This window comes from Psammomys obesus, unplaced genomic scaffold (genome assembly GCF_907164565.1).
Source record: "Psammomys obesus unplaced genomic scaffold, mPsaObe1.curated_primary_1811, whole genome shotgun sequence".
NCBI classification, from domain to species: domain Eukaryota; kingdom Metazoa; phylum Chordata; class Mammalia; order Rodentia; family Muridae; genus Psammomys; species Psammomys obesus.
In genome coordinates, this window is record NW_026586662.1 from 1,856,687 (window position 1) to 1,881,330 (window position 24,644).

The 24,644-nt window shown below is 39.6% G+C and overlaps 1 protein-coding gene across 4 annotated transcripts in view; it reads right to left on the reverse strand.

Annotated features, from left to right (window-relative positions):
* Nucleotides 1–66: 66 nt before the first annotated feature.
* The window catches only part of Dop1a (DOP1 leucine zipper like protein A), a 106,383-nt gene continuing 81,805 nt past the window's right edge, over nt 67–24,644 (reverse strand). For 3 of the 4 annotated variants that reach the window (XM_055602489.1, XM_055602486.1, XM_055602487.1), the window contains 15 exons: nt 21,439–21,494; nt 20,207–20,311; nt 17,786–17,852; nt 17,269–17,413; nt 17,027–17,106; nt 13,524–13,633; nt 13,096–13,245; nt 12,918–12,979; nt 11,127–11,279; nt 8,633–8,769; nt 8,084–8,139; nt 6,307–6,471; nt 4,426–4,555; nt 2,597–2,647; nt 67–679 (listed from right to left, as the gene is read on the reverse strand). In XM_055602489.1, the coding sequence (XP_055458464.1) occupies nt 374–679; nt 2,597–2,647; nt 4,426–4,555; nt 6,307–6,471; nt 8,084–8,139; nt 8,633–8,769; nt 11,127–11,279; nt 12,918–12,979; nt 13,096–13,245; nt 13,524–13,633; nt 17,027–17,106; nt 17,269–17,413; nt 17,786–17,852; nt 20,207–20,311; nt 21,439–21,494 (1,773 nt within the window). In that variant the 3' untranslated portion in view covers nt 67–373. The remainder of the gene's footprint in view (nt 680–2,596; nt 2,648–4,425; nt 4,556–6,306; nt 6,472–8,083; nt 8,140–8,632; nt 8,770–11,126; nt 11,280–12,917; nt 12,980–13,095; nt 13,246–13,523; nt 13,634–17,026; nt 17,107–17,268; nt 17,414–17,785; nt 17,853–20,206; nt 20,312–21,438; nt 21,495–24,644) is intronic. The other variant, XM_055602488.1, reaches the window with a different exon arrangement.

Below are 24,644 nucleotides of genomic sequence, written 5' to 3' on the forward strand. Positions count from 1 at the left end.
TATTAACCACGGAAAGAAGAAAAAAAAACCCACCCAATTTAAATCAAATGAGGCTTGAGACCAGCGGGAAAAAACATAATGTGTATTTTGCAGGTTTAAGACAACCCAAGACAGACAGTGAAACAATGGACTATATATGCAAATATAGACCTCGTAGGCACCATCATCAGTATGAGCCACCTATATTTAAACTTGATTCAGGCCACATTCAGACATAAGCTCTTATTTACAAATATTTAAATTAAATACAACCTGAATGTTTTGTTACATATATATATATATATAAAAGAAAAAGAAACTATACAACTCAGAGCAGTGTGTTGTTTTAAATAATTACATTTACATTTAGGCTCCAGGGAACCACTGGTGGTAGTCAAGTCTTTATGACTCCTTCAAGAAAATCCTTTTCTATCATCTCTTCAATTTTTTGCCTGGCTTTGCTAGAGAATGCTTTGTGATTCTCCAGTTTCATGTCCTTGTTGGGGAAGGAGTTTGAGTAAAGGATAGGACTCCCTGAGTGTCCTCCGCATCGGCTTGTGACTTTGCTGTTGAAGACCTGGCTGAGGACATTGAAGAAGGGCAGAAGCTGCTCCATGCTGCGCATGGTACAGAGGGTGAGCAGCAAGTGTCCTGGTTCCCAGCCCAGTGTCCTCCCCGAGCAGTCTTCCTCTGGATTTTTCTGCAAAAACAAAAAGGGAGTTGTTACTAACAGTAATGTAATATGTTATGTGAGAAATGGATACAAATGCTAGCATCAAGTCCATGTTTCAGACTTGATTAAAGTCCACTGGATCTTTTAGTGCCATTTGCTAATTTCATATCAAGGCACTTAACTACCCTTTCATAGTAGTTTTCAACTAGATCACAGAGGTGACTTAGTTTAAATGATCTAGGACAAACAAAAAAAGGGTCATATAAAAGCCGAGGATTCTAGGTTATATCCATACATGGTCCTTGGTTGGAGAAACAAGTCTCTCATAGAGGACCCCTGTGCCCTGCTCAGATATAGCCCATGGTAGCTCAGAATCCAAGTGGGTTTCCCTAGTAAGGGGAACAGGAACTATTTCTGACATGAACTCAATGACTGGCTCCTTTACTCCCTCTGCCCCCGAGGGAGGAACAGCCTTGCTAGGCCAACAGAAGAGGACATCTCAGCCAGTCCTGAAGATACCTGATAAGCTAGGGGAGGGGATACCTGATAAGGAAGGGGAGGAAGACCTCCCCAATCAGTAGACTTGGAAAGGGGCATGGGAGGAGATGACGAAGGGAGGGTGGGATTGGGAGGGGGATATGGCTGGGATACAAAATGAATAACCTGTGATTAATATAAAAAAAATAAAAATAAAAATAAAAAAAAGCCAAGGATTCCTTACTGCTGATAATGAGTAATGAATTTATGGTCTAAATTTGCCACAAGCTAGTTACAGGGTTCAAGAGTGAAATTAGTCAGTACCTTACACAGAAAAATTGACATAGGAGGGAAGCTAGATGTGGACTGACAGGACAGGACTAGCATCCAGATTCTGCCTTTTACTTACTGTCCTGCACTGGTGCAAGACAGAGCATTTTTGCTGATAACGTCAAAAATTTTACTTTTGCAGCCAGGAAGTCAAATGAGAATGTATGTAAAAACCATTCACTAGGCACAGAGCTGCTATAAATTGGATATGGCAACACACGCTTAGCACTTGGGGAGATGAGGCAGGAGGATCCCAAGTTCAAGATATAAGATCTTGTCTCAAAACTGCAATAAAATATATTCTAGTTTACTTTAAGAACTCAACTAAGAGACACCAACAGCTACTGATAAGCCACTGATAAGTGAAGGTGTTTGCACTTGCAAAATCACAGCACAAGAAGAAAAAAAATAATGAAAATAGGAAACACAGGAAGGGTAAGTAAGCCTGTCATAGTCATTCACCAATGGTGTTCTTTTGGATAGTGCTAAGAAATGGACTTTATTATTTTGTTAACAGTTTCCTGTGATCCCAAGGTTGGTTATTTATTGTAGTGTTAGAATGATGTTAATAGCATTTTAACACTGAACCCTATTTGCTTTAAAATTGGAAGGAAAACAGGTATGTTACAGTAGAAATGCTACAGTAATCAAGAGAAGATTAAAAGTGGGGAATGGCTGTTGTTTTAGTTCATTAAGCCTTCAATCTAGATTAAAGGATAAACACTATCTTCTATGTCACTTAAATGCCATCATACAGTTCCTGGCTTACCATATACCTCTAGTCCCCTAAAAATCAAATTACAATTAAATGTCAAGCAAAGGGTAGATAAAGATTAATTTATCCTGAAGGGAAGTAAGTGCTTACACCCTCTATAGTGCATTTTGAAATATAGAAAATCATGGTAAAATTACTTTTTATATTCCTTTAAGAGAGGGACTCCACCACATTTCAGCTCTGAGCTCCAAGAAAAGCACATGGTGTTTTTTTGTTCTTAGGTACCTGTCCTCAGTATTAAGCAAACATAGCCATACACCCTTCTTTGATTCACAAGTCTACACCAGGAGTGCAGCTTCCTTCCTGTTGACCTCTCTTGTAGCTTTTGCTGCCATATCACAAGCATCAATAGCCACCCTCACCTGATGCTTGGCCATCTCCAATCCCTCCAAAATCTTAAAGTCCTCCTCGTCCTGTGGAAGGAAAGAGAACTCATAGCCTTTGTTCCTGTGAAACATATGCTTGGCCATGAAGGCCTTGTTTACAGGGATCTGGATGAGAAGAGACTTTCCAGTGCAAAGAGCTGTCTTATCTGTGGGTCAGTTTCTGGCCAAAGGGAGATTTCCCATTACTAAGGATACATGAATGGCAAAGGGCATGGGCCAGAGTCCCATGAATGTTCACTGCGTCTGGATTCTTTTCCAATCCTGTGACAGAGTGAAAGGGCTGTCCTTAAATTCTGGATCAGACTTTGGTACACAACTCTGTCCTTTTATTTGGCTCCTAAAAATGCAAGTTCCTTGTATCCTTTAAATAAAGCTCCTAATCGCTTTCTTCCCTTTTGCTCTGCTCTGTAGAGAATCAAAGACAGCTTCATTGCTGCTGAGACAAAAATTTGTGAGCACATGCAGACCCGGTCTCACAAAACCGCTGATCAGCCTCCAGACTATATGTTCTGAACATAAGAGATGACAGATTTTAGCAAAGGCCCAATGATGAACATGCCATTTTCATTACTACTCTGCCTCAGGGCAAAAATTGGCAGGCTAGTCTGATGCGTACTCAGTCATAAAGGATCTGCTATAAACTACAGAATCTATTTTCTTAGACTACTTATGGTACAGGTCTTTGGTAATTCTCATTTAAAAAAATTTTTTTAGATATTTGTATTTTTTAGTCCCTCCACTAATTTTCTAATTAATAGTCACATTTTAATAGATGACTTTATTCTCAGCAGTGTTTTTAAAACCTCAGGGAGCAGAGGTGGAGTAGAAATGTAAAACCAAAACATGGCATAACAAGAGTTATAGGAAAGGAGGAAATATTATTAAAGATTAAGTATTGTTTTGGATATTTTTTTTTTTTTTTTTTTTTTTTGAGGCTGGGTTCTCTTTGTGGCCTTGTGTGTCTTGGACTTGTATACCAGCCTGGCCTTGAACTCAGAAGTCCGCCTGCCTCTGCCTCCCTGTGCTGGGATTATAGGCTACCACACTCGGCTTTGGAAAAATCTTTTGATTCAGTTAAGAGTGATGCTGTGTGAGGTCATCAGAGGTATCTCTAGGTTATAATTTAGGAGAGTGAACAAGATCTACTTAGCCACATTTCAGCATGTATACTTTGTCACACGGAAAAACAATGGTTCTAGGCTTGTGACCCCCTTTATTCTGACTGGTCTATCTAGCTAATTGAGTTTTTTATGAGGTATTTCTGTCAAGTTTATTAGAACTTTAAAATGTATGACCTTTTTATTCTCTTGACTGTTCTTTTTTGAAACCAATCTGACAGATTTGTTCTGCAAACCCCCTGTGGTACTGTGCTGCTCTCATTCAACTCACATCTAATTTTCATCATGGTATCGATTTGACTCAACATACTAAACTCTTAGGCTTGTCATAAGGAGCTTTCAGGACTACATGCATTGGTTCCAACGTTTTCACTCATTTTGAAAAGAGATTTAAAAGTAATGTTATTAAATATTTCCTCTATCTTTTTAAAAAATTGAGTATGATAAACAGATACTTCATGATCTTTAAAACCAAGAACTTATTTTCTAAATATCTCAATCTGATAATGTTCTTACTTTTACAAGAAAAATTTAGTGACTCACAAATGCAGTATTTAATGTAGTAGTTACAGAATTCATAATAAACATTTAGTAAATGACTCACAAATGCAGCAGCATAATTATAGAATATATAATAAAACATAGAACAACAATAACATATTAAAAATGATCCTAAGCTTTTAGTACCTTTGCCCTTTTCCGAAGAAGTTTTGCAAGTCGAACCACGTACGGCTTAAATTCTCGCTGATGTATGCCCTGCCTTCTCACCTCCAAGCCTGAGTCATCTGAAGCTTCAGGAATAAAGGCCCATCGGTACCTACCAGTGGAAGAATGCTTATATGAGCAAGACAAACCTGTGTCACTGGAGATAAGTTATTATTTAGTAAAGAACATGTCCCCAATACATGCAAACTCAAGGGCCAGGTGAGTCAAGCTGGAGAGTGGCATTCACCTGGTGTTTGCTTTATCAGTAATAGTAGAATTCACCATTTCTACCTAAGTGGTGGTGGTGCATACCTTTAATCCTAACACTCCAGGCCAGCCTGGTTTCTAGGAGTTCCAGGACAGCCAGGCCTACACAGAGAAACCCTGGCTCAAAAAACCAAAAACCAAATAAAAACCAAACCAAACAACAAACATAAAAAAACAAAACCCCAAAACCAATAACACCACCAAAAGTCCCCCCTACTATTCTAGAGCCGTAAGATATCAGGACAACTTGCAAAGTACTTGTCATTGTTTTATACATGAGCAAAATCAGTATTAAAAATGTTTTTATCTAATAAAATATTTTTCAGATTGTGTTGCTGTAGAAACTGCTCAAGCTTTCATTCCTCCTACCACAGTCTCCTACTGACTGGTAGGCAGAAAGCTTTTGTATAGTTGTTTGTACTATAAACAAAGCTGATTTCTCCAACATGCAAAAGTATACCAAAAGGAAGACATTCCATCACAGGAACCATCTGTGTTGCTAGACTTCTGTACTGTGTGTATCCTTCCAGAGAGTTCATTCATAGAAGAGCACATAGGCACACACTCAACCCTGTCACTTTAAAAAACAAAACAAAACACTACCAAAGTCACAAAGGGCTGCAGGTGCAGCAGTGCGGGGCAGAATGTTTACCTGGCACTGAAGAGCCTGGACTCCACCCCCAGCACTGGGACACCCACCAAAAATAAAAGCAGGCACACCTGCTGCATGGACCACCTTGGAGCTTTCCATCTTTTTAATTCATTCATTAATATTTTTTTTTCAAGCAGGGTTTCTCCGTGTAATAGCCCCGGCTGTCCGGGAACTCACTCTGTAGACCAGGTTGGCTGGGATTAAAGGTGTGAGCAACTACTGCCCAGCTCTGCTTTTTATCTTTTTTAATTTTGATTTTTTATTATGTTTTCTTCTTTCTCAAGCCCTTTGCCACACTCCACAGCAAAAAGTAAGCTTTCTAAAATGCAAATCTAATAATATCACCTAATCTGTGGCTTCACATTATCCTAGGTCACATCTATATTTATTTACAATGCTTCCCATAGGAGAGCCTCTTTTTTTATTTTTATTTTTTATTTTTTTGGAGAGCCTCTTTCTAGCCTCTCCTCTCAATACTAAACTCCAGCAGCACAGGTCTTTTAACCCCTCAGACAGATCAGCTCCAGTTCTGGCTGTCTTCCTAGTGAGCCTCTAACCCTAAACCACCTCCGTTTAAAACTCCTTTCTGAGTCTGCTCCAAACCTCAAAGTTGGCAGCACTCTTCTGCCGTATGGGCGTACAGTAACTTCTACATGTGCGATCAGCACAACCCTTTATGCGCTTGGCTCTGCCTCCACTAAACTTGCAGTTTCTGCGTCTGCACCCCACCCCCCACATGAGGGGCACTCTGGTTTTAAGTGAGTGGTCTGGGGACATATCCGTGGCAGTCGTTTACTACTAGTAATCGTGCTGCCCCGCTCCTTCCACACAGTAAGGTTTAGTGATGAATACGTCACCCTACATAAAGAACTTTAGGTTGGATATCAGTGACTAAAGCAAATGTATTTCGGAAAAATCCATTTATTGTCCTTGCTTTTACTTACATCTGAAACTGAGGAAGATTTTCAGAGGGCAATGCCAGAGCCAAATCCAAAAACTTGCAAGCAGAGAGATAGAGGTTTAACCACCGCTGGCTGTTATACGATGTGGAAAAGCCATTACCTCCGGTGTAGGTTGTCTCCAGACCTGCTGCAGATGGGCCTGACGTCCTGTAAGCAGACGGTGTTGTCATCAGCAGGACGTGATGACAAGTCCTGGAAATGCTAAAGCAACAGCTTGTCTCTTCCATAGCCATACTGATGACCAGTAAATGTAGTGATCACGACATCATTGTATTTTGAAAACCGTTTGTTCTTTAAATTTTAAGAATGTAAACATAGCACATAACATCCATAAGGTCAAGAAACACAAAAATGAAAAGTGGATATTCAACAAATTTTACTACTAACTTGCTTTCCGTAAGAAGGGTGTGTAAGCTTTCTATAACAATAAATAGCTATTGTTAGAGATAAAAATAAAAAATGCAGCACCGAAGAGTTAATAATATTCAAGCCATATGTTCTTTATGTGTGCCTGCATGTTCATGCATGTGCAGGTCCATATGCATGTGTGTATGTGTGGGCCAGAGGTCAGCCTTGAGTCATTCTGCAGGCACTGTATATCCTGCTGTATGAGGCAGGCCTTCTCATGAGCCTGGAGCTTACCAAGCAGGCTTGGCTAGCTGGAAGAAAGTGCCAGCTTTGTCCACTTCCTCAGAGCGTGATTGCAAATGCACATATCACTCCTACCCTTTTCTTTCTGGTTTTATTTTCTGTATATAATTGTTTGCCTGCATGTATGCATATACACCATATGCATGTCTAGTGTTTGCAGGAGTCAAAAGAAGTTATTGGATCCCCTGGAACTGAAGTTACAGATGGCTGTGAGCTGCCAGGTAGGTTTGGGAACAGAACCCTGGTCTTTAGCAAAACAGTTGAGAGTTCTTAACTGCTCAGTAACCTCTCCAGCTTGTACACTGGATATTTTATATGTGTTCTGGGATAGAACTCAGGTCCTCATCCTCACTTGGTAAGCATTACATACTGAGCTAGCTACCAGAATGGAGACTTGATTCCTAAAGGAAAATTGTAATTTGTAAACTTGAACAATAATGCAATTAAAATATATTTATACATATTAGTAAACTTCTAAAAAGAATAAAACTACTGTACATTCAACATTCTGGAAGCTCTAGATATATGGATATCCTGGTCAAGTTACCTGTCTCCTGTGACATGAGATGTGTACAAAAACCAAGTATTTTCTTACTAGATTTAGTGCATTTTATTGTATAGCAACTAAGTTTGTTATCTATCCCATGATTCAAAGATTATATCTGAACTACCAAAAGTAGGATGACTAATGTAGTTGAAACAATACTGAATTGTATTAAGTGGAAACTTTGTGTAGAGGCTGAAGTCCAGGAATACCGACAATTTTCTCTATCATGTTTCCTGACTAAATACATTTATATTCAAACAAATAATGGAAATATTCATTTTTAAAATTAAAAAAAAATTTATGTGTATGGGAGTTTTGTCTACATTTATCTGTGCACCATGTATCACAGACCTGGAGGTATAGACAGTTGTGAGCTGCCATATGGGTGATGGAAACTGAACCCAGGGCCTCTGAGAGAGTTGTCAGTGTTCTTCACCACTGAGCCCTCTCTCTAGCCCCAAATAATGGAAGTGTGTAGACAGTAGGGTATAAAGACTCTCTGAGTAACTCGAGTAACTCTAGGTAACCTGAAGAACGTAGGGAAAGAACAGCACACATTACCGTGAAATATCTTCATCAGCAGTGAGCTCCTGCTCCATCAGTAAGAACACCTGTACCTGGAGACCATGAAGGAAATGTTCACTTTAAAGTTGACATGTAATTCTGCCACCATATTTGTTGGTGGAAGTGAGGCTTGGAGGGCTTTTTAGGAAATCTTCACAATCTCTGAAGGAAGTTTAACTGGGATGAGTGCTGTACTGGAAGTTGAGTGTAGACCTTGCGTCAGACTGTAACAGTCCAGTTCAGCTGTCTCTCACTAGAATTATGACTGCAGAGGACACTAGTTATGTTGGCTATGATAAAGCCAGGAATGTGCCAAAGAGTCCGAGCATTAAACCAGATGAGATAAATAAGGGTTCACAGGCAGTTGGTTATCTGTACAACTTGAGGTTTAAGCTATTTAAGAAAATGAAATCCAACTTGTTTTTACTATTTTCAACTTTAAAAATTGCCAAGAACTGATAATATTAAGTTTAGTTTTCTCCTAAAAAGCATTTAGAAAGTCTTTTTATGGTTTATATTTCTATCCTTATAAATTATATAACTCACAAGTTCTGTGATCATGGTAGGCCAGAGTGAGGTAAGATGTTGTGGAGACATTCTTAAAAGCAATACTCTGAAAAACAGGAACACTTGAGAGTGAAGAGTCGGCACCTGGGGCAAACGCAGGCTCTCAACCAATCTCTCTGAAAGAAACAGCATATTTTCAATGCCTAAGTGAGTACAATCATGTTTAGTCTAAAAAACCCTCTGGTTTGTTGCAGGCTGTTACTTTTATTAGAAGTTAGGAAGTGACATGAGATGTGTACAAAAACCAAGTATTTTCTTACCAGATTTAGTGGATTTTATTGTATAGCAACTAAGTTTGAAATATTTGAATTCTCCATGGGCAGGATAGGAAAGTAGTATTTTGAATAAAGATTAAAGTAGACATGAAGGACCCAGGCATGGAATACTATAGAAGGAATCTCTTGTGTATTGTATAGATGCAACACTTGTCAATTAAAACAACCTATGGCCTATGGCTGGGGTAGGAAATAGGTGGGGCATCTGGCAGGCAGAAGAGAGTCTGGGTTAGAGCCAGGTGCACAAGATTCAGCTAGCAAGATGTGAAGAGGCTGGATGCATAATGCTTGAGCTCAGGTAACTGGCCACGTGGCAGAATGTAAATTAGAATAAATGGATTAAGTTATATGCTAGTTAGAGAAGAGCATAGCTATAGGGCCTAGGTATTTGTAACATAATAATAGAGTCTCGTGAGTCATTATTCCGGGAGATGGGGGATGTGAGGAGTAACCACCTACAACAGAATACTGGCTCCTGGGAGACTGATACAGCAAGAGCATGCACTGGAAGCCAACCTGCACTATACAATGAGACCTGGTCTCAGAACAAACCCAAACCCATACCCAAAACAAGCAAGCAAGTAATCCAAGGATGCACAGAAGACTGTAACTTTTCTATCCATGAAATTAGGTACGCAGGATTAAGAGACAGAATCCTTTCATGTGAGCCCTCGGGCTCTTGAGGTTAGAGGCTGCACAGCACTCCCTGAGTTGAGCAGCATATAGTTTGTTTATGGGTAAAGATATTTGGTGGTACAGAATGATGGATGTATCCTTTGGACATAGTCCCCAAACTTATATGATGAAAAATTTCAAAACTCTCATGTAACCAATTACAGTGGTTCACTTCCATCCTGGAAAGGTAAATACCTGGTTTTTATTAAAACAGACATTTATGATTATTATTGGTTGTATTAGGGTTTGTATTTCCTTTGCAAAAGGGTCCTGCCAAAAATGTTGTCCATGGACTTACAAAATGCCTTATCTATGTCTTTTTTTTTTTTTTTTTTCTTAAACACAGCATTTCTTCTGACCATTAAGCTCAAAGAACAGTCAGGATGAGGCAATGGGCTCATGTTCATGGACTGGTAGAATGGTAGAATGGCCATTTGACGATATAGTTATAGTGCCCAAGTAGGAGACAATAGGCTGGAGGGTAGGGCAGGTTTCTTCTATATATGTTCTGAATCGGTGTCCAATACATGGTACTATTCCTTCCTTAGCCAGCATTCACGAGTTTAGGGGTCAAGGGTAGAAATGGAAATCCTACTACTCACAGTCATGGCTTGTCATTAGCAAAAATTTTGCTTCTTCCTCCTACCCCTGGTTCTTATGCTCTGTTGACATTTGAAAACCAAAGTACAGCTACTGTAGACCATTCTCTATAAAGAACAGAATGGACTTCCAGAAAAGAATGACATGTGGGTCAATGACTAGGAGAGAAGGATCCATCCTCAATGTGTTTTCCCCCTAGTAAAAAAGCAGTATACGTCTATTACTGCTATCGCAATTTTTTTTTTATAAGATTTTTGGCTTTTTTGGTCTTTTGATGTAGACTTAATATCAAGGCACTTTCCAGGGAACGTGGAGGCCATGATAACACTAACTGTGGAGGCGTCCACCTTCTTAGAAAGGGCAGCTGTGGTGTTCTCTGCTTCTCCAATGTGCAGATGACCACTGTTGGGACTACTCAGCTGTGAAGATGTAAGCTAATCTAATATATTCTTCTAGAGAACTCTGCCAACCCTGGCACAGTTCCAAATCAGACATACAAATGTTATTGCCGGTCAAATTCCTGGATCTCCTTTATTTTGTCCTCTTGTTAAGGATGTATTTTCTGACCTGTTGTCTACAGCTAAAACATAGTAAGTAATATACTTGCCTAGAGTAAGACAGTCATTAATAGACTTTGTATATGAATTCCTCTGATATTTGAACCAAATAGTAAATCATAATGTTTAGAATAAGTCTTTCAAAGTCAGTGTTGATTTCTTTTACATAATGAAGCTAAAAATTCGCAGTTATGTAATACTGTCTATCAACTCATGCTTGATTTAATCTGAACCCAAATTAAAATTTGGCAAAGTTATTTTCTAAGAAACAACAGCAGATAAACAAAACACTCAAAACCAAAATAAATACACCCCAAGTCCCTACATTTAAGAATAGAGAGAAGACAAAATATTTTAATTACTTACCTTGTATGTCTGGAAGGTACTTCTGGTACTGGTCAATTTCACTGCTAAAAATGGCAAAGGCCAATCTTTTGAGAAGCATGGCTCTCTGTTCTAGCTCCACATCCCGATTTGCAAAAAGATTGAGAGAACTGCTTTGGGCCACAGCTACTCGAGCTATAAAGAGGAATGGAAACAGAAGGCTAGCTGGTCATCTGAAAACGATCATTCCTTATTTAAAATGAGTGAATACCCCATGGCATGCACACTGCGAGGAATGGAGCGGAGTTGGACCTAGACCTTTCTTTGGTGCAGAAAAGGTGGCAGAGAGTTTGAGTGCACATATGCCAGAAGGTCAAATGGCAGGATTTTGATGTAGACAGACAAGAATACTTACAGTTGTGAGTTTTAGAAGGTAAAATATCCAATGATACCTTTTAATAAAGCCTATCTGTTTAAATCTTTTGTATTACCTTAAAAAATAACTGCTGGGAGATCTATTTGCTCTGATTCCTGTCCTTCAAATTTAGCTCTTTGCTCATGACCTACTCTGCTACAGCCATACTGCCTTGCTGGTTATGACATGAACTCACTGAGTTTTCTCTCACTCTAAGACCTTTGTAATTTTTGTTCTCTATGCTGACAATTCCATTTCTAGGAAGGGTTGACTCTCTCAACTTCATATCAAATAGGAGCTCTTGGCTGTTATTTAAAATTTGTCACACAGTGCCCCATTTTATTTCTTTTACAACCTCACTTTTATAAATGTTAAAACTTTTATAAATGTTAGCATAATGCCTGGTCCACTTTCATCACTCAGTAAATATTTGATGAATATGTAAATTTGAAACATAAAAAAAGCTGTAAGAAAACTAGAAGAGGTAACATGACACCCTTTTTCCAGATAAGAAAACCACTTGGGGAGCTGGAGAGATGGCTCAGTGGTTAAGAGCACTGTCTGCTTTTCCAAAGAACCCAGGTTCAACTCCCAGCACCCACATGGCAGCTTACAACTATCTGTACCCTGAATTCCAAGGGACATGACACTTTCACACTAATGCACATAAAATTAATTATAAAATTAAAAAAAAGAAAACCACTTGGGATAGAAAACTGTATCGAACTTTACAGATTCATAGACTCCCACTGATTCCAGTTCAGTTTAGCGACACTCTTTTTCTCTCCTTTTCCCTTTCCCTACTTCTCTGTCCTGAAGATCCACAGCCACAGTAGATAAATTGCCTACCTGTCTTACCTACTTCCAGTCTTTTTATCTAGTCAGTAAGTAACAAGTGCCTACTGTATGCTGCTAACTAGGCAGTGTGCTGGGGAAGTAAAAGAGAGTCTTACTCGCCATTAAGCTATCTTCATTAAGATATTTATTATTGTATAAAATGAGAGATCTCACCAGGCACTTCCATACATTCATCTCACACACTTTATTCTTGCACACACCTGCATTACACTCTCTTATCCCCACACATTCAACAGTTCTCTTCACTTTCCTACACAGCCCTCATTCTACTTCAGTATCTTGGGTTTTGTTTGTTACCAGAATCTAGGCTGGTCTGAACCTTGTGATCCTTTTGCCTTTGTCTCCTAGTGTCTGGGATTATAGCTGTCCATTCCCACACTGTCTCTATTCTGGCTATAAGAAAAAACACAGAATGGTTATCTTTCTCAGTCTATTACACTCCCATAGGAATCTATGTTTAACTTGACAAAGAGCTAATTCAGTATTTTTCAGAAGAGAATAGTGCATGCTAAGAATGAATGTACAAGAAGAAATATTGCTTGGGCTATCAGAATACTCACTCATCAAATCTCTGAATGTAGTCTTATCATGTGTCATCAGGTTGTCCATAATTGCTCTCCAGCTGAAAAACACAGGGTTATCATCTGCCATTAAGATTCTACTCTTATTAGGGCCTTCCTTTGCTAGAAAGAGAGTGATGTCAACAAACTATGTTGAGTAAAAGTGAGGACTACTTACTGATTAACACAGGAAGCATCCATCTGAAAGAAACTGGGATCCATGAAAAGGTCAAAGGCTTCTTTTTTCCAGGCTCTGCGTGTATACTGATACCCACTAAGACTGCTGAGTAGTTGGACACAGGCTCGGTAACTAGGGGCATTATGTGCACTGTACAGAAAAACACACACACACATTAAACCACATTATGCTTTCATTTCAGCCATGGTCTTGAATTTATGTGTGTTCACATTTACCTCAGATACTGACATGGAAACAAGAAACAGAAGAAACCATAAGAAAAATGAGACATAAATAAATTTTAACCATTATAAATGAGTCAGGTTAAGGAAAATATAATTTTGTAGTTGAGGCCAAAAATAACAGTAAGGGGATAGGCTTTCAAGCAGAGTGTGAATTAGCTGAAATCTACTGGAATCATATGGTACCTGTGATTTCGGAGGTAGGGCACAACATAATGCATAATGTTCACAAGTAAAGGGATAACACGCTCTTTTTCATCACTATAGAAAACCATATCCAGAAGATGAGCCAATACCTACAAAACAGAGAGGAAACAGATTCATCTACATGCTGAAACTGGGGTCAGAGGTGAATATTGATATTCAACTTGGAAGGAAACCAAAAATCCTTAAAATGAGGGAAATCTACACTGAGATAGAGAGGTATAAAAACAGTTCAGGACCCTTCTATGTGACACTGAGTTAAAAAAAAAAGTAACTTACAAGTCAAACTTCAGCATTCTCTTTCCCAGACTGAGTTAAAAAAGCTTAAGAAAACCTAGAAGCTAATCAGGCTGGGCTCAATTCCCACTTCTGTCAATCAATAGCCATACTCTATCAGTCATGTTTACTAACCTCTGTAAAGACCCAGCATCTACACCTGTACGGGGTGAAAAAGTGACAAGTGTGGCTATATAAAGGCCCAAACCAAACCAAACAAAAAACAAGAACGGATGTATATATGTTGCCAACTGACTATACATGCTTTATACTCAGCCAACCCCACCTTTCCACACCATAATCAGATACGAAGCATATTTATTTATTAAAATATAAACTTAGAAATCTTAATGACCAAGGGCCAGAAACATGCATCCTGGATTTCTTGAATCACCTGTTTTATTGTGGGCACTTTCACTAACACAGACAGACATGCATTGCCCCAACACTGTCCTGTACTTGGTAATTCTATCTACCAGCGGTTTTTGTTTTTGTGTTTTTTTAAATTGAATTTTATGTATTTATTACAATTTATTCACTTTGTATCCCCAATGCAGCACCCTCCCTTGTCTCCTCCCAGTCCCACCCTCCCTCTTCTCCCTGCATGCCCCTCCCCTAGTTCCCTGATAGGGTAGGACCTCCTCCCCTTCTGTCTGACCCTAGCCTATCAGGTCTCATCAGGATTGGCTATGTCCTCTGTGGCCTGGCAAGGCTGTACTCCCCAGGGGGAGGTGATCAAAGAGCATGCCACTGAGTTCATATCAGAGACAGCCCCTGTACCCCTTACTAGGGAACCCACTTGGAAATTGAGCAGCCAATGGGCTTCTATTGAACAGGGAGTCTAGTTCTTCTCCATGCATGGTCCTTAGTTGGAGTATCGGTCTCTGTATGCCCCCTGGGCCCAGGTGTTTTGGCTCTGTTCTCTTTGTGGAGTTCCTGTCCCCTCTAGGTCTTTCTATCTCCCTCTCCTTCCATAAAGATTCTGGTACTCTGCCCAAAGTTTAGCTATGAGTCTCAGTACCAGTGATTTTTTTACAAAAGCAAAATAATTTTTGAAATTAAGAACTTCTCAGGGTTGTTTTGATTTGCATTTCCCTAATGGCTAATGAGGTTGAGCATTTCTTTAAGTACTTCTCTGCCATTTGATATTGCTCTATTGAGAATTCTCTGTTTAGCTCTGTTCCCCATTTTTTAAGTGGATTACTTGGTTTGTTGCTTTTCAGCTTGTTTAGTTCTTTATATATACTGGATATGAGTCCTCTGTCAGATAAAGGGTTGGTGAAGATTCTTTCCCAATCTGTAGGCAGTCGCTTTGTTTTCATGACAGTGTCCTTTGCTTTACAGAAGCTTTTCAGTTTCATGAGGTCCCATTTATTGATTGTTGCTCTTAGAGCCTGTGCTGTTGGTGTTCTGTTCAGGAAGTTTTCTCCTGTACCAATGAGTTCTAGGGTATTCCCCACTTTTTTTTCTAGCCGATTTAATGTGTCTGGTTTTATGTTGAGGTCTTTGATTCACTTGGACTTCAGTTTTGTGCAGGGTGATAAGTATGGATCTATTTTCATTTTTCTACATGTACACATTCAGTTGGACCAGCACCATTTGTTGAAGATGCTATCTTTTTTCCATTGTATGGTTTTGGCATCTTTGTCAAAAATCAGGTGTCCATAAGTGTGTGGGTTTATTTCTGGGTCCTCTGTTCGGTTCCATCAATCCACCATTCTGTTTCTATGCCAGTACCATGCAGTTTTTAAAACTGCTGCTCTATAGTACAACTTAAGATCAGGGATGGAGATACCTCCAGAAGATCTTTTATTGTAGAGGATTGTTTTAGCAATTCTGGGTTTCTTGTTATTCCATATGAAGTTGAGAATTCAAAGATCAAAAACTCAAGTGACAACACATGCTGGAGAGGTTGTGGAGAAAGGGGAACCCTTCTCCACTGTTGGTGGGAATGTAAACTTGTACAACCACTCTGGAAAGCAATCTGGCGCTTTCTCAGACTACTAGGAATAGTGCTTCCTCAAGATCTAGCCATAACACTCCTAGGCATATATCCAAAAGAGGCTCAAGTACACAAAAAGGACATTTGCTCAACCATGTTTGTAGCAGCTTTATTTGTAATAGCCAGAAGCTGGAAACAACCCAGATGCCCCTCAACTGAAGAATGGATGCAGAAATTGTGGTACATCTATACAATGGAATATTACTCAGCAATGAAAAATAAGGAAATCATGAAATTTGCAGGTAAATGGTGGGACCTGGAAAGGATCATCCTGAGTGAGTTGTCCCAGAAGCAAAAAGACACACACGGTATATACTCACTCATATAGACATACAATGTAGGACAAACCCACTAAAATCTATGCATCTAAAGAAACCAAGCAAGAGAGAGGACCCTAACTAAAATGTTCAATCCCCACCTGAAAGGCAAAGAGGATGGACATCAGAAGAAGAATACAGGAAACAACCTAGAAACCTGCTACAGAGGGCCTCTGAAAGCCAGAAGAAGAAAACAGGAAACAAACTAGGAACCTACCACAGAGGGCCTCTGAAAGCCTCTGCCCTGCAGACTATCAAAGCAGATGCTGAGCCTGATGGCCAACTGTCGGGCAGAATGAATGGAATTTTATGTAAGAAGTGGGAAATAGTAAGAGCTGGAGGGAACAGGAACTCCACAAGGAGAGCAACAGAACAAGAAAATTTGAACACAGGGAACTTCCCAGAGACTCATACTCCAACCAAGGACTATTCATGGAGATAACCTAGAACCCCTGCACAGATGTAGCCCATGGCAGGTCAGTGTCCAAGTGGGTTACCTAGTAATGGGAAGAGGGACTGCCTCTGACATAATCTGATTGGCCTGCTCTTTGATCACCTCCCCCTGAGGGGGGAGCAGCCCTACCAGGCCACAGAAGAGGACAATGTAGCCACTTTTGACCAGAACTGATAGACTAAGATCAGAAAGGAGAGGAGAACCTCCCCTATCAGTGGACTTGGGGAGGGACATGCATGCAGAAAGGGGAGGGAGGGTGGGATCGGGAGGGGAGGAGGGAGGGGCTTATGGGGGGATACAAAATGAATAAAATGTAATTAATAAAAAATAAGTTAAAAAGAAAAAAAGAACTTCTCAATGAGAATTTATTATGATGTGTACTATTCACTGTTTGCTTGAGTGTGCATGTAAAAAAAAAAAAAAACTTGATGTTTACCTCAGAGAGCAATGTCAGTGCATGGACACTATATACAGAGGGAGTTATGTTTGAGGTTTCCATTGCAGGTGACAGCATATCTAAGTAAAGAGAAAAGACAGTAGATAACGATTAATATTTTCTCACTAAAAAAAGCTACTAGCTAATAATGAAAAAAAGGATAACCATATGTAATAGGGCTAACTAACTAACACTGCTTAGTAAATATATGCCCAGAGAACACCACCAAAGGAGAGCAGTACCTTCAACATCAGACTCCAAATTGGTTCCATCTACCATTATTTTGGGAGAAGGCTTAACTTCCAGATTTCGTCGGAGCCATGTTGTCTGTTCTAGAGAGGAACCAGCAATTGCACCAATAGCATCTACTACTTTGTGAGTCACGTCCTGGAGAAATAAGGAAGAACTATGTTTGTGTGCACACACACGAAAATGAGTTATAAATGCTAAGTGTTTTATTTTCTGACAAATAGGTGTTTCATAATATACATTCCTACCCACTACCTCACCCTGTCCAGAAATGGTCTCATGTAGCTTTGACTGGACTCAAAGTCAATGTATGTTGTCGATTCTGGCCTTGGACTCCTGATCCTCTCATTTCCTGAGAGCTGAGATTATAGACATAAGCCACCACCCTGCCACTTTTTTATACAATAGACAATCTTACTGAATGTTCATAGTTATAAAGAACATTGTCTTATATGAGTCCTAATTTTAACTTTTAATTTTGGTAACAACCTTGAATTGAGAATGCCTTACCTGAAGATCTCTTTGGTCTTTTTTATTTTCCAAACTAGGATTTTTCATAATAAACTCATTCAGAACCCTGTAAGATACATTTTAAAAAGAAAAAAGGTTATCAGTCCAAAGCAAATGATGTTATGTAACTTCTTGTAGTGTTTTCCAATTTTAATATTTATGCATAAAAGACACAATGATGGTAAGAGCAGTATTGAATGAACCCTCTATAAGAGAACTATATGAGATCTAGATGTCTTATAATCAACAGCAGGAGAATCTGTGGCTAAGACAATAAACAGTAATGATAAAAGAAATCTTCCTCTCTAGTTTTTGTTATTTAGCCTGCATCTCAGTGTCTTGTGAATCTGGTGCTGTAAATGACACTTCTCATGTCTAGAATGCTGAGCAAATCACTATCTACTTCAATGACATGTATTAATGGCCAGGACCCAAGAATTTATTACCTATTAACTCTTTTAGTCCTATTAACAAGCATATGAGATAGGCACTATTACTGTTTTCATTTGACAGAGGAAAGGCTAAATGACCTACCCAAAGGGCATATATCTTAGTAAAGAAGCTGACATTTGAGAAAAGTTAGACTACTGAACATCCTCAGGTATTTCTCAGCATTCAATTTTATCTTCTAAAATAGACTTCTACTTCCTGTTCACTTCTCTTCCTTTTCTCATGGTCAAATATCTTTGAAAAAAATCCTCTTCCTTCCCCACACCACCTACTCTTACAGTTCTATGCTTATTTCTTGCTATTTTTTAAATGTCGGTGCTCTTCTAATCTCCAACCTCACTTCATCCCAACTTCTTCCAGAAGGTGCTACCTCTCTCTCTTAACCTTTTCTTTGTGCGTGTGTGCTGTGATGAGCATGTGGCACTCCTTGACTTCCACCATGGTTGGACACACAGCTCACTGTGTGTGCCATGCTGTCTGGCTCATTGCCTCTCAGCTCACTGCAGCAGCACAGGGACTGCAGACACAGTCTACTGCATGGGACTTGATGTAGGCTCTGTGGATGTGAGCTCAGCTGCTTAAGCTTTCATTGCAAGTGCTTTACCCACTAAGCCATCTCTTCAGCGCAGTTTTTTTTTTTTAACTTTTATTAATTACACTTTATTTACTTTGTATCCCCCTATAAGCCACTCCCTCCTCCCCTCCCGGTCCCACCCTCCCTCCCCCTTCTTCACATATGCCCCTCCCTAAGTCCACTGATAGGGGAGGACCCCTCTCCTTCCTTCTGATCTTAGTCTATCAGATCTCATCTGGAATGGCTGCATTTGTCATCTTCTGTGGCCTGGTAAGGCTGCTCCCCCCTCAGGGGGAGGTGATCAAAGAGCAGGCCAGTCAGATTATGTCAGAGGCAGTTCCTTTTCCCATCAGCGTCTTCTTAACCTTCCTTCACAGGTGCCACACACACCTCTCCTGGCTTTTAAAATTTTCTGATGACTCCTTTCTTTTCTAGCTCCTTTCCCTTATTTTTCCTGTTCTCTAAATGCTAACATCACATTGTTTATGTTCTCACCTTCCACTGAAATATAATTCCTAGCCTCCAAACAAAAGGAGCACCATCATCTCCTTACAACATGAGGTCACACCAATATCTCTCAGTACTTTCATTCATACTGCAATAGCATTCAGGTTTCTTCCCAAGAAGCTCCTGTCTCCCTTTTTATCCACCCAATTTCTTATGCTTTCATTGCCTGTGATATACCATCACCAAACCAGATGATGCAGCTTGTGTCAGTATATCCTTTTCCTGCCTATCTTCATAAAGGCTTTTAACTCTGACCGTTGTGATTCACGTACCAGGTTTTTGTTAGGGTTCTATTATGAATTCCCAAACCTGACACTACCCAGAATGATGCTTACTGTTAGTGAGGTAAGGGTGACAGGTATTTATGAAATAATCACAGATATTATTAGTATAGATCTAGAAACTCAAAAATACAAAAGGAAGCCGACTTTTTGAGAAGACTCTTTATGTGCAGGGTTCTGTGAAGTTCCTTTTAGCAGACTCATTCACCGCACCCTTCATGGTGCTTCCCTACTAATCCAAAAATGACTGTTCTAACAGTTATGTGCTAGGTGTTTTACATCTTGTACATGCCTAAACATATGATATTCCTTCCCAAGTCCTCCCACTTACAGATCTTATAGGCCTGGTTCTGCCCCTCAAGATGCCTGTGAATAGACAGATCACACGCCACACAAAAACATGTTCTTCAGCAACCAGGAGAGTGAGAATTATGCTTTCATCAAAAGTATATGGTATGCATGTGTATGTACCCATAGATATGTATAGGTATATATTTCTGTGTGTGTTGTTGGAGGCCGAACTCAGGTTCTTTTGTGTAATATTTGCTCTTCTACTGAGATGCATTTCTAACCCTTCAAAATAACATGTTGTTAAGAGAGATTACTTACCCAAGTATAAGAAACTGCCCCGGGGCTGGAAGACTCAGCTGTATAGAATCCTTTAGAAGGACCAGTAGTGACGTCCAGCTGTCCACTAAATTGGGCACTGGAATTCTGAAAGATAAACAGTTTGTATACATAGAAACCACAGAAAACTTTCATTTCCTCATGTCTTCTTACAGTTCTTAACATATGTTCTAAGTTGTCTGAAGATTTAAATTTTTGTAGACTATGAAAGAACAGAATTTCTAAAAATCTTTTATTTTCTACCAAGAAAAGGAAGCACATTTTAAAAACTTGACATGATTTCTTAATTTAAGATTTGCTATGGATAGAGATCTTGTCACATACACTATAAAAAGCAAAATATAATTGCATTAATTCTTTAAAAGTTTAGTCCTTCTCTTCTGCATACCAGCCTCCTGCCTACAAAGAAATGAGTAGGATTTCTGTTTCAGTCCAACCTTTACTCTACCTGTACCTAAACAGAAACTTTATGCAGTTCTTACTGTAAGTCACCATCAACTTAAAATACACCAAAACCACTACTGATGAACGTTGGCCACAGATTAGTGTGGCGGCTCTATCAGAGATTCAGATTCAGGTTCTTTCGGGGGAACTGTATTAGGACACTGCCTCTACTCAGGGTCACCTAACAGCAAAAGTGAACACCAAACATGGAGATATTTTCAAGTTATTAGCATTTTTTTGAGACGAGATCCCTGGCTATTCTGAAACATACTATGTAGACCACGTTAGCCTCAAGCTCATAGAGTTCTGTCTGCCATTGTTTTCAAGTGCTAGTATTAAAGGCATGCAATACCATGCCCAGCACATTTTTTTAAAAAAGGTAACCGAAATGGATTTCTGAACATTTACCTCTAGCAATCAAAATAGTAATCAGCTTTGAGGCAGTGAACATAATTTCAAGATACAGTATTTGATTTCAAGAGAACGGTTTCTTGCCGTTTACTATATTAATCTCCACATATTGTTTGACGTCCTACATCCTCCTACATGTTTGGAGTGTATGGTCTGCACAGCTCCTTATCAGCATGCCAGTGATTCCCATTTACAGCCACAACGTTTCTCTGCAGAGCTTCTCCCTTTCCCTTCAGAGGAAAGAATAGCAACAAGAGCAAACTCACTGCTTTTGGAAAGAAATCCCGTGCCTTTCCTTATAGTTTTCTAAGCTTTACAAGCGTTAACTGAGTATGGAGAGGACCATATCACCCTCTTACCTTTGTATATAAGCATAGAAAAACTGAAGCATGCAGACCTCCAGAGAAAGATGTTTCTATAAACAAAAGAAATTAGTTTTAATTGTTGCAACTACTTTGACTTGTTCTATAAATTTTAATTAAAAAAATAAAATAAAATACTTGTTTGTAATTTTAAAAAGCATGCAGTTTTCTCCTCCATATAGTAGGGAAAATTCATAATATAAGAACTATTTAATACTCAGAAAACAGACAGACTCAATGGCCATTAAAAATGACTTGTAGATTATCAATTTTTGACATATGAGAAGAAAGTTGAAGAGGTTTATCTTATCAAAATAAATCTACTAGTAATTTTTCAATGGTCATTCATTCAGAAAGCATCACAGCTATATAATATAAGCAGTTTAGATGTGATGATACTAGATTTAGGTTAAGATTTTTAGATTACATGTGTATGAGTCTATTTTAGTACACACATCTGTTAAATCAACATAGATCAACTAAGATAATTTAATTACTTTTAAAACTTAAAAACAGAGATATCCCCATCCTCAGGCTCTCTTTTTCTCTACAGGCCCTCTATAGGCTGGAAGAATATGAGGGAGATTCAAGCAGAGACTAGTAGCAGAGACTGAAGAGGACCCCCTCAAACTAGACTAGTCTAGTAGTGGGAGGTGAGCACCAATCCACCTACAAAAACTTTGACCCCAAATTTACCCTGCCTACAAGATGTGCAGGGATAAGAATATAGCAGATAGAGCAGAGATTGAGGGAATAGATAACCAAGCCCTGGCCCAACCAAAGACCCACCCTATAGGAGAGTGCCAGCCCTTGACACCACAAATGATCCTCTTGCTAAGCTTGGAGACAAGACACCTGCCTGTCAGAGTTGTCCTCTGAGAGACTCTACCCAGCAGTGTCTCAAAACAGATGCTGAGACTCACAGCCAAACATGGGTGATGGTTAGGGAGTCTTGGGGAAAAGTGGGTGGAAAGAGAAAAGGACCTGGAGGTGACAGGAGCTCCACAAGAAGACCAACAGGGCCAACTAACCAGGGCACAGAGGGGCTTGCTGAAACTGAAGCATCAACCAAGAGCCATGTATAAACTGGACCTAGGACCCCTACAAAGATGCAGCAGATGAACAACTTAGGCTTCATGTGGGTCCTCTAGTAAGGGAAGTAGGAACTGCAATGGACAAGGACTCACTGGCCAACTTTCTGATCACTTCCCCCTGGTGGGACTGCCTTACCAGGCCACAGAGGAAGAGGACATGGCCCATTCCTGATGAAACTTGATGAGCTGGGGTGGACAGGAAAGGGAGCTCCCCTTTTCTGAGGAATAGATGGGGGTGGGGGTGGGAAGAGGGCAAGAAGGGTGAAACTGGGAGGGGAGGAGGGATAGGGCTAAAACCAGGAAGCAAACTGAATAAAAAAATAAATTAAAACAAAACAAAAAACCCAGCAACAATAAAACTTTAAAAACAACTGATAATTTTGTAAAAAGATTTACCTCTAATTTTATTTTCCCCCTGAGACAGGGTTTCTCTGTGTAACAAATCCTGCCTGTCATGGACTTACTTTGTAGGCTGGCCTTGAACTCACAGAGATAAACCTGCCCTTGCTCCAAAGTGCTGGGATTAAGGGCATGCATCACCACCTTGCTTACTTTTAAAGTTTTAGCTTATGTGTTTATGTGAGTGCCTGAGTGTATTATATATATGCAACACACGCATGCAGCTGCCTGCGGAGGCCCAAAGAGGACACTGGAGCCCCTGCATCTAAAGGTGGAGTTAAAGGTGGTTAAAGAGGACACTGGAGCCCCTGCATCTAAAGGTGGAGTTAAAGGTGGTTAAAGAGGACACTGGAGCCCCTGCATCTAAAGGTGGAGTTAAAGGTGGTTGTGAGCTGCCGTGTAGGTTCTGGGAACTGAACTCAGGTCTTCTGCAAGAACAATAAGTGCTCTTAACCATCTGTCTACTCAAAAATAATTAACTCTTAATCTCTTAAAATACAGTCATTGAAAATAACTGTGTATTTCTATATGAAATTGTTTTTTTTTCCCCCAAAACAGGGTTTCTCTGTGTAGCCTTGGCTGTCCTAGACTCACTTTGTAGACCAGGCTGGCCTCAAACTCACAGAGATCCACCTGGCTCTGCCTCCCTGAGTGACGGGATTACAGGCATGTGCCACCATGCCCAGCCTGTATGAAATTCTTAATAAAGGAAAATTAATACTAAAAAGATAGTGCTGACTAAATCATAAAACATACTGTTACTGCCTTTTAAAATCAGTAAAAGAGAAAAATAAATAAAAAGAAGTTCATGTTCACTGTCATTTACCAATTGTTCTCTTTTTGTTCCAACTATTTCTTCAAACTTTTCTCAGTACACAAACATACACACACAAATGTAGCGTTAATGTATTCAGTAAGGGGCAGGACTGGTCTGGAGAGGATTAGTTTTTGTATTCTTGGCCCTCAATGTGTAGCTCATGATGTAGCTCATCAATGGCCTCCAAATACTACATAGAATTATGCTTTCGTATGCAAACTAACAATCTCAAGACAAACACTTTCAGAATAGTCAGGCAATCATGGAAATAGTTTGTAAGAGGCTGGAGATGTAGTTTAGTGTCAAAGCATTTGGCTAATATTCATGAGGCCCTGAGTTTGATCCCTTAGCAACACAATAAGGTGAGATAACTCACTATTGACAAACACGCCTTTTCTTTGGGCAAGTCAACAAGAAGAAAGAACTACATAATTTTTGATATAAGTGATAATCCCTAAAGACATGATTATTCTTCTTTGGCATGGTTCAAAACCTCATGTTTGTGGCAGGTAAATCTACAAAATTATGAACCTGTAGTGTTGAAGCAAAGTTCCTAAACTACATAGACCTGTTTCCTAGCTAGAAACTAGCAATGTGAGTGGGGAGACTGTCACTTCTATTTCCTTGTGGTCCTCTCAAGTGAACAGAAGGTCAAAGGGACAAGAGGATTTAGACAACATGGCACTGATATGGCATGTCAGATAACGAGCTGAAACTAGATGTCAGGGAACCCAGGATTTGCAGTGATGTAAAATCTGTTACAGAACCATTTTTGACAAAATGCCACATTTGTGTTAGTTTTTGTATAGAAATAGCCTTGAGTGTGTGTTCTTTATCTCAGGGAGCCTGCTGGCTTGTTGCTACTTACCTGTGTGTGTAAGCATGTGCTATGT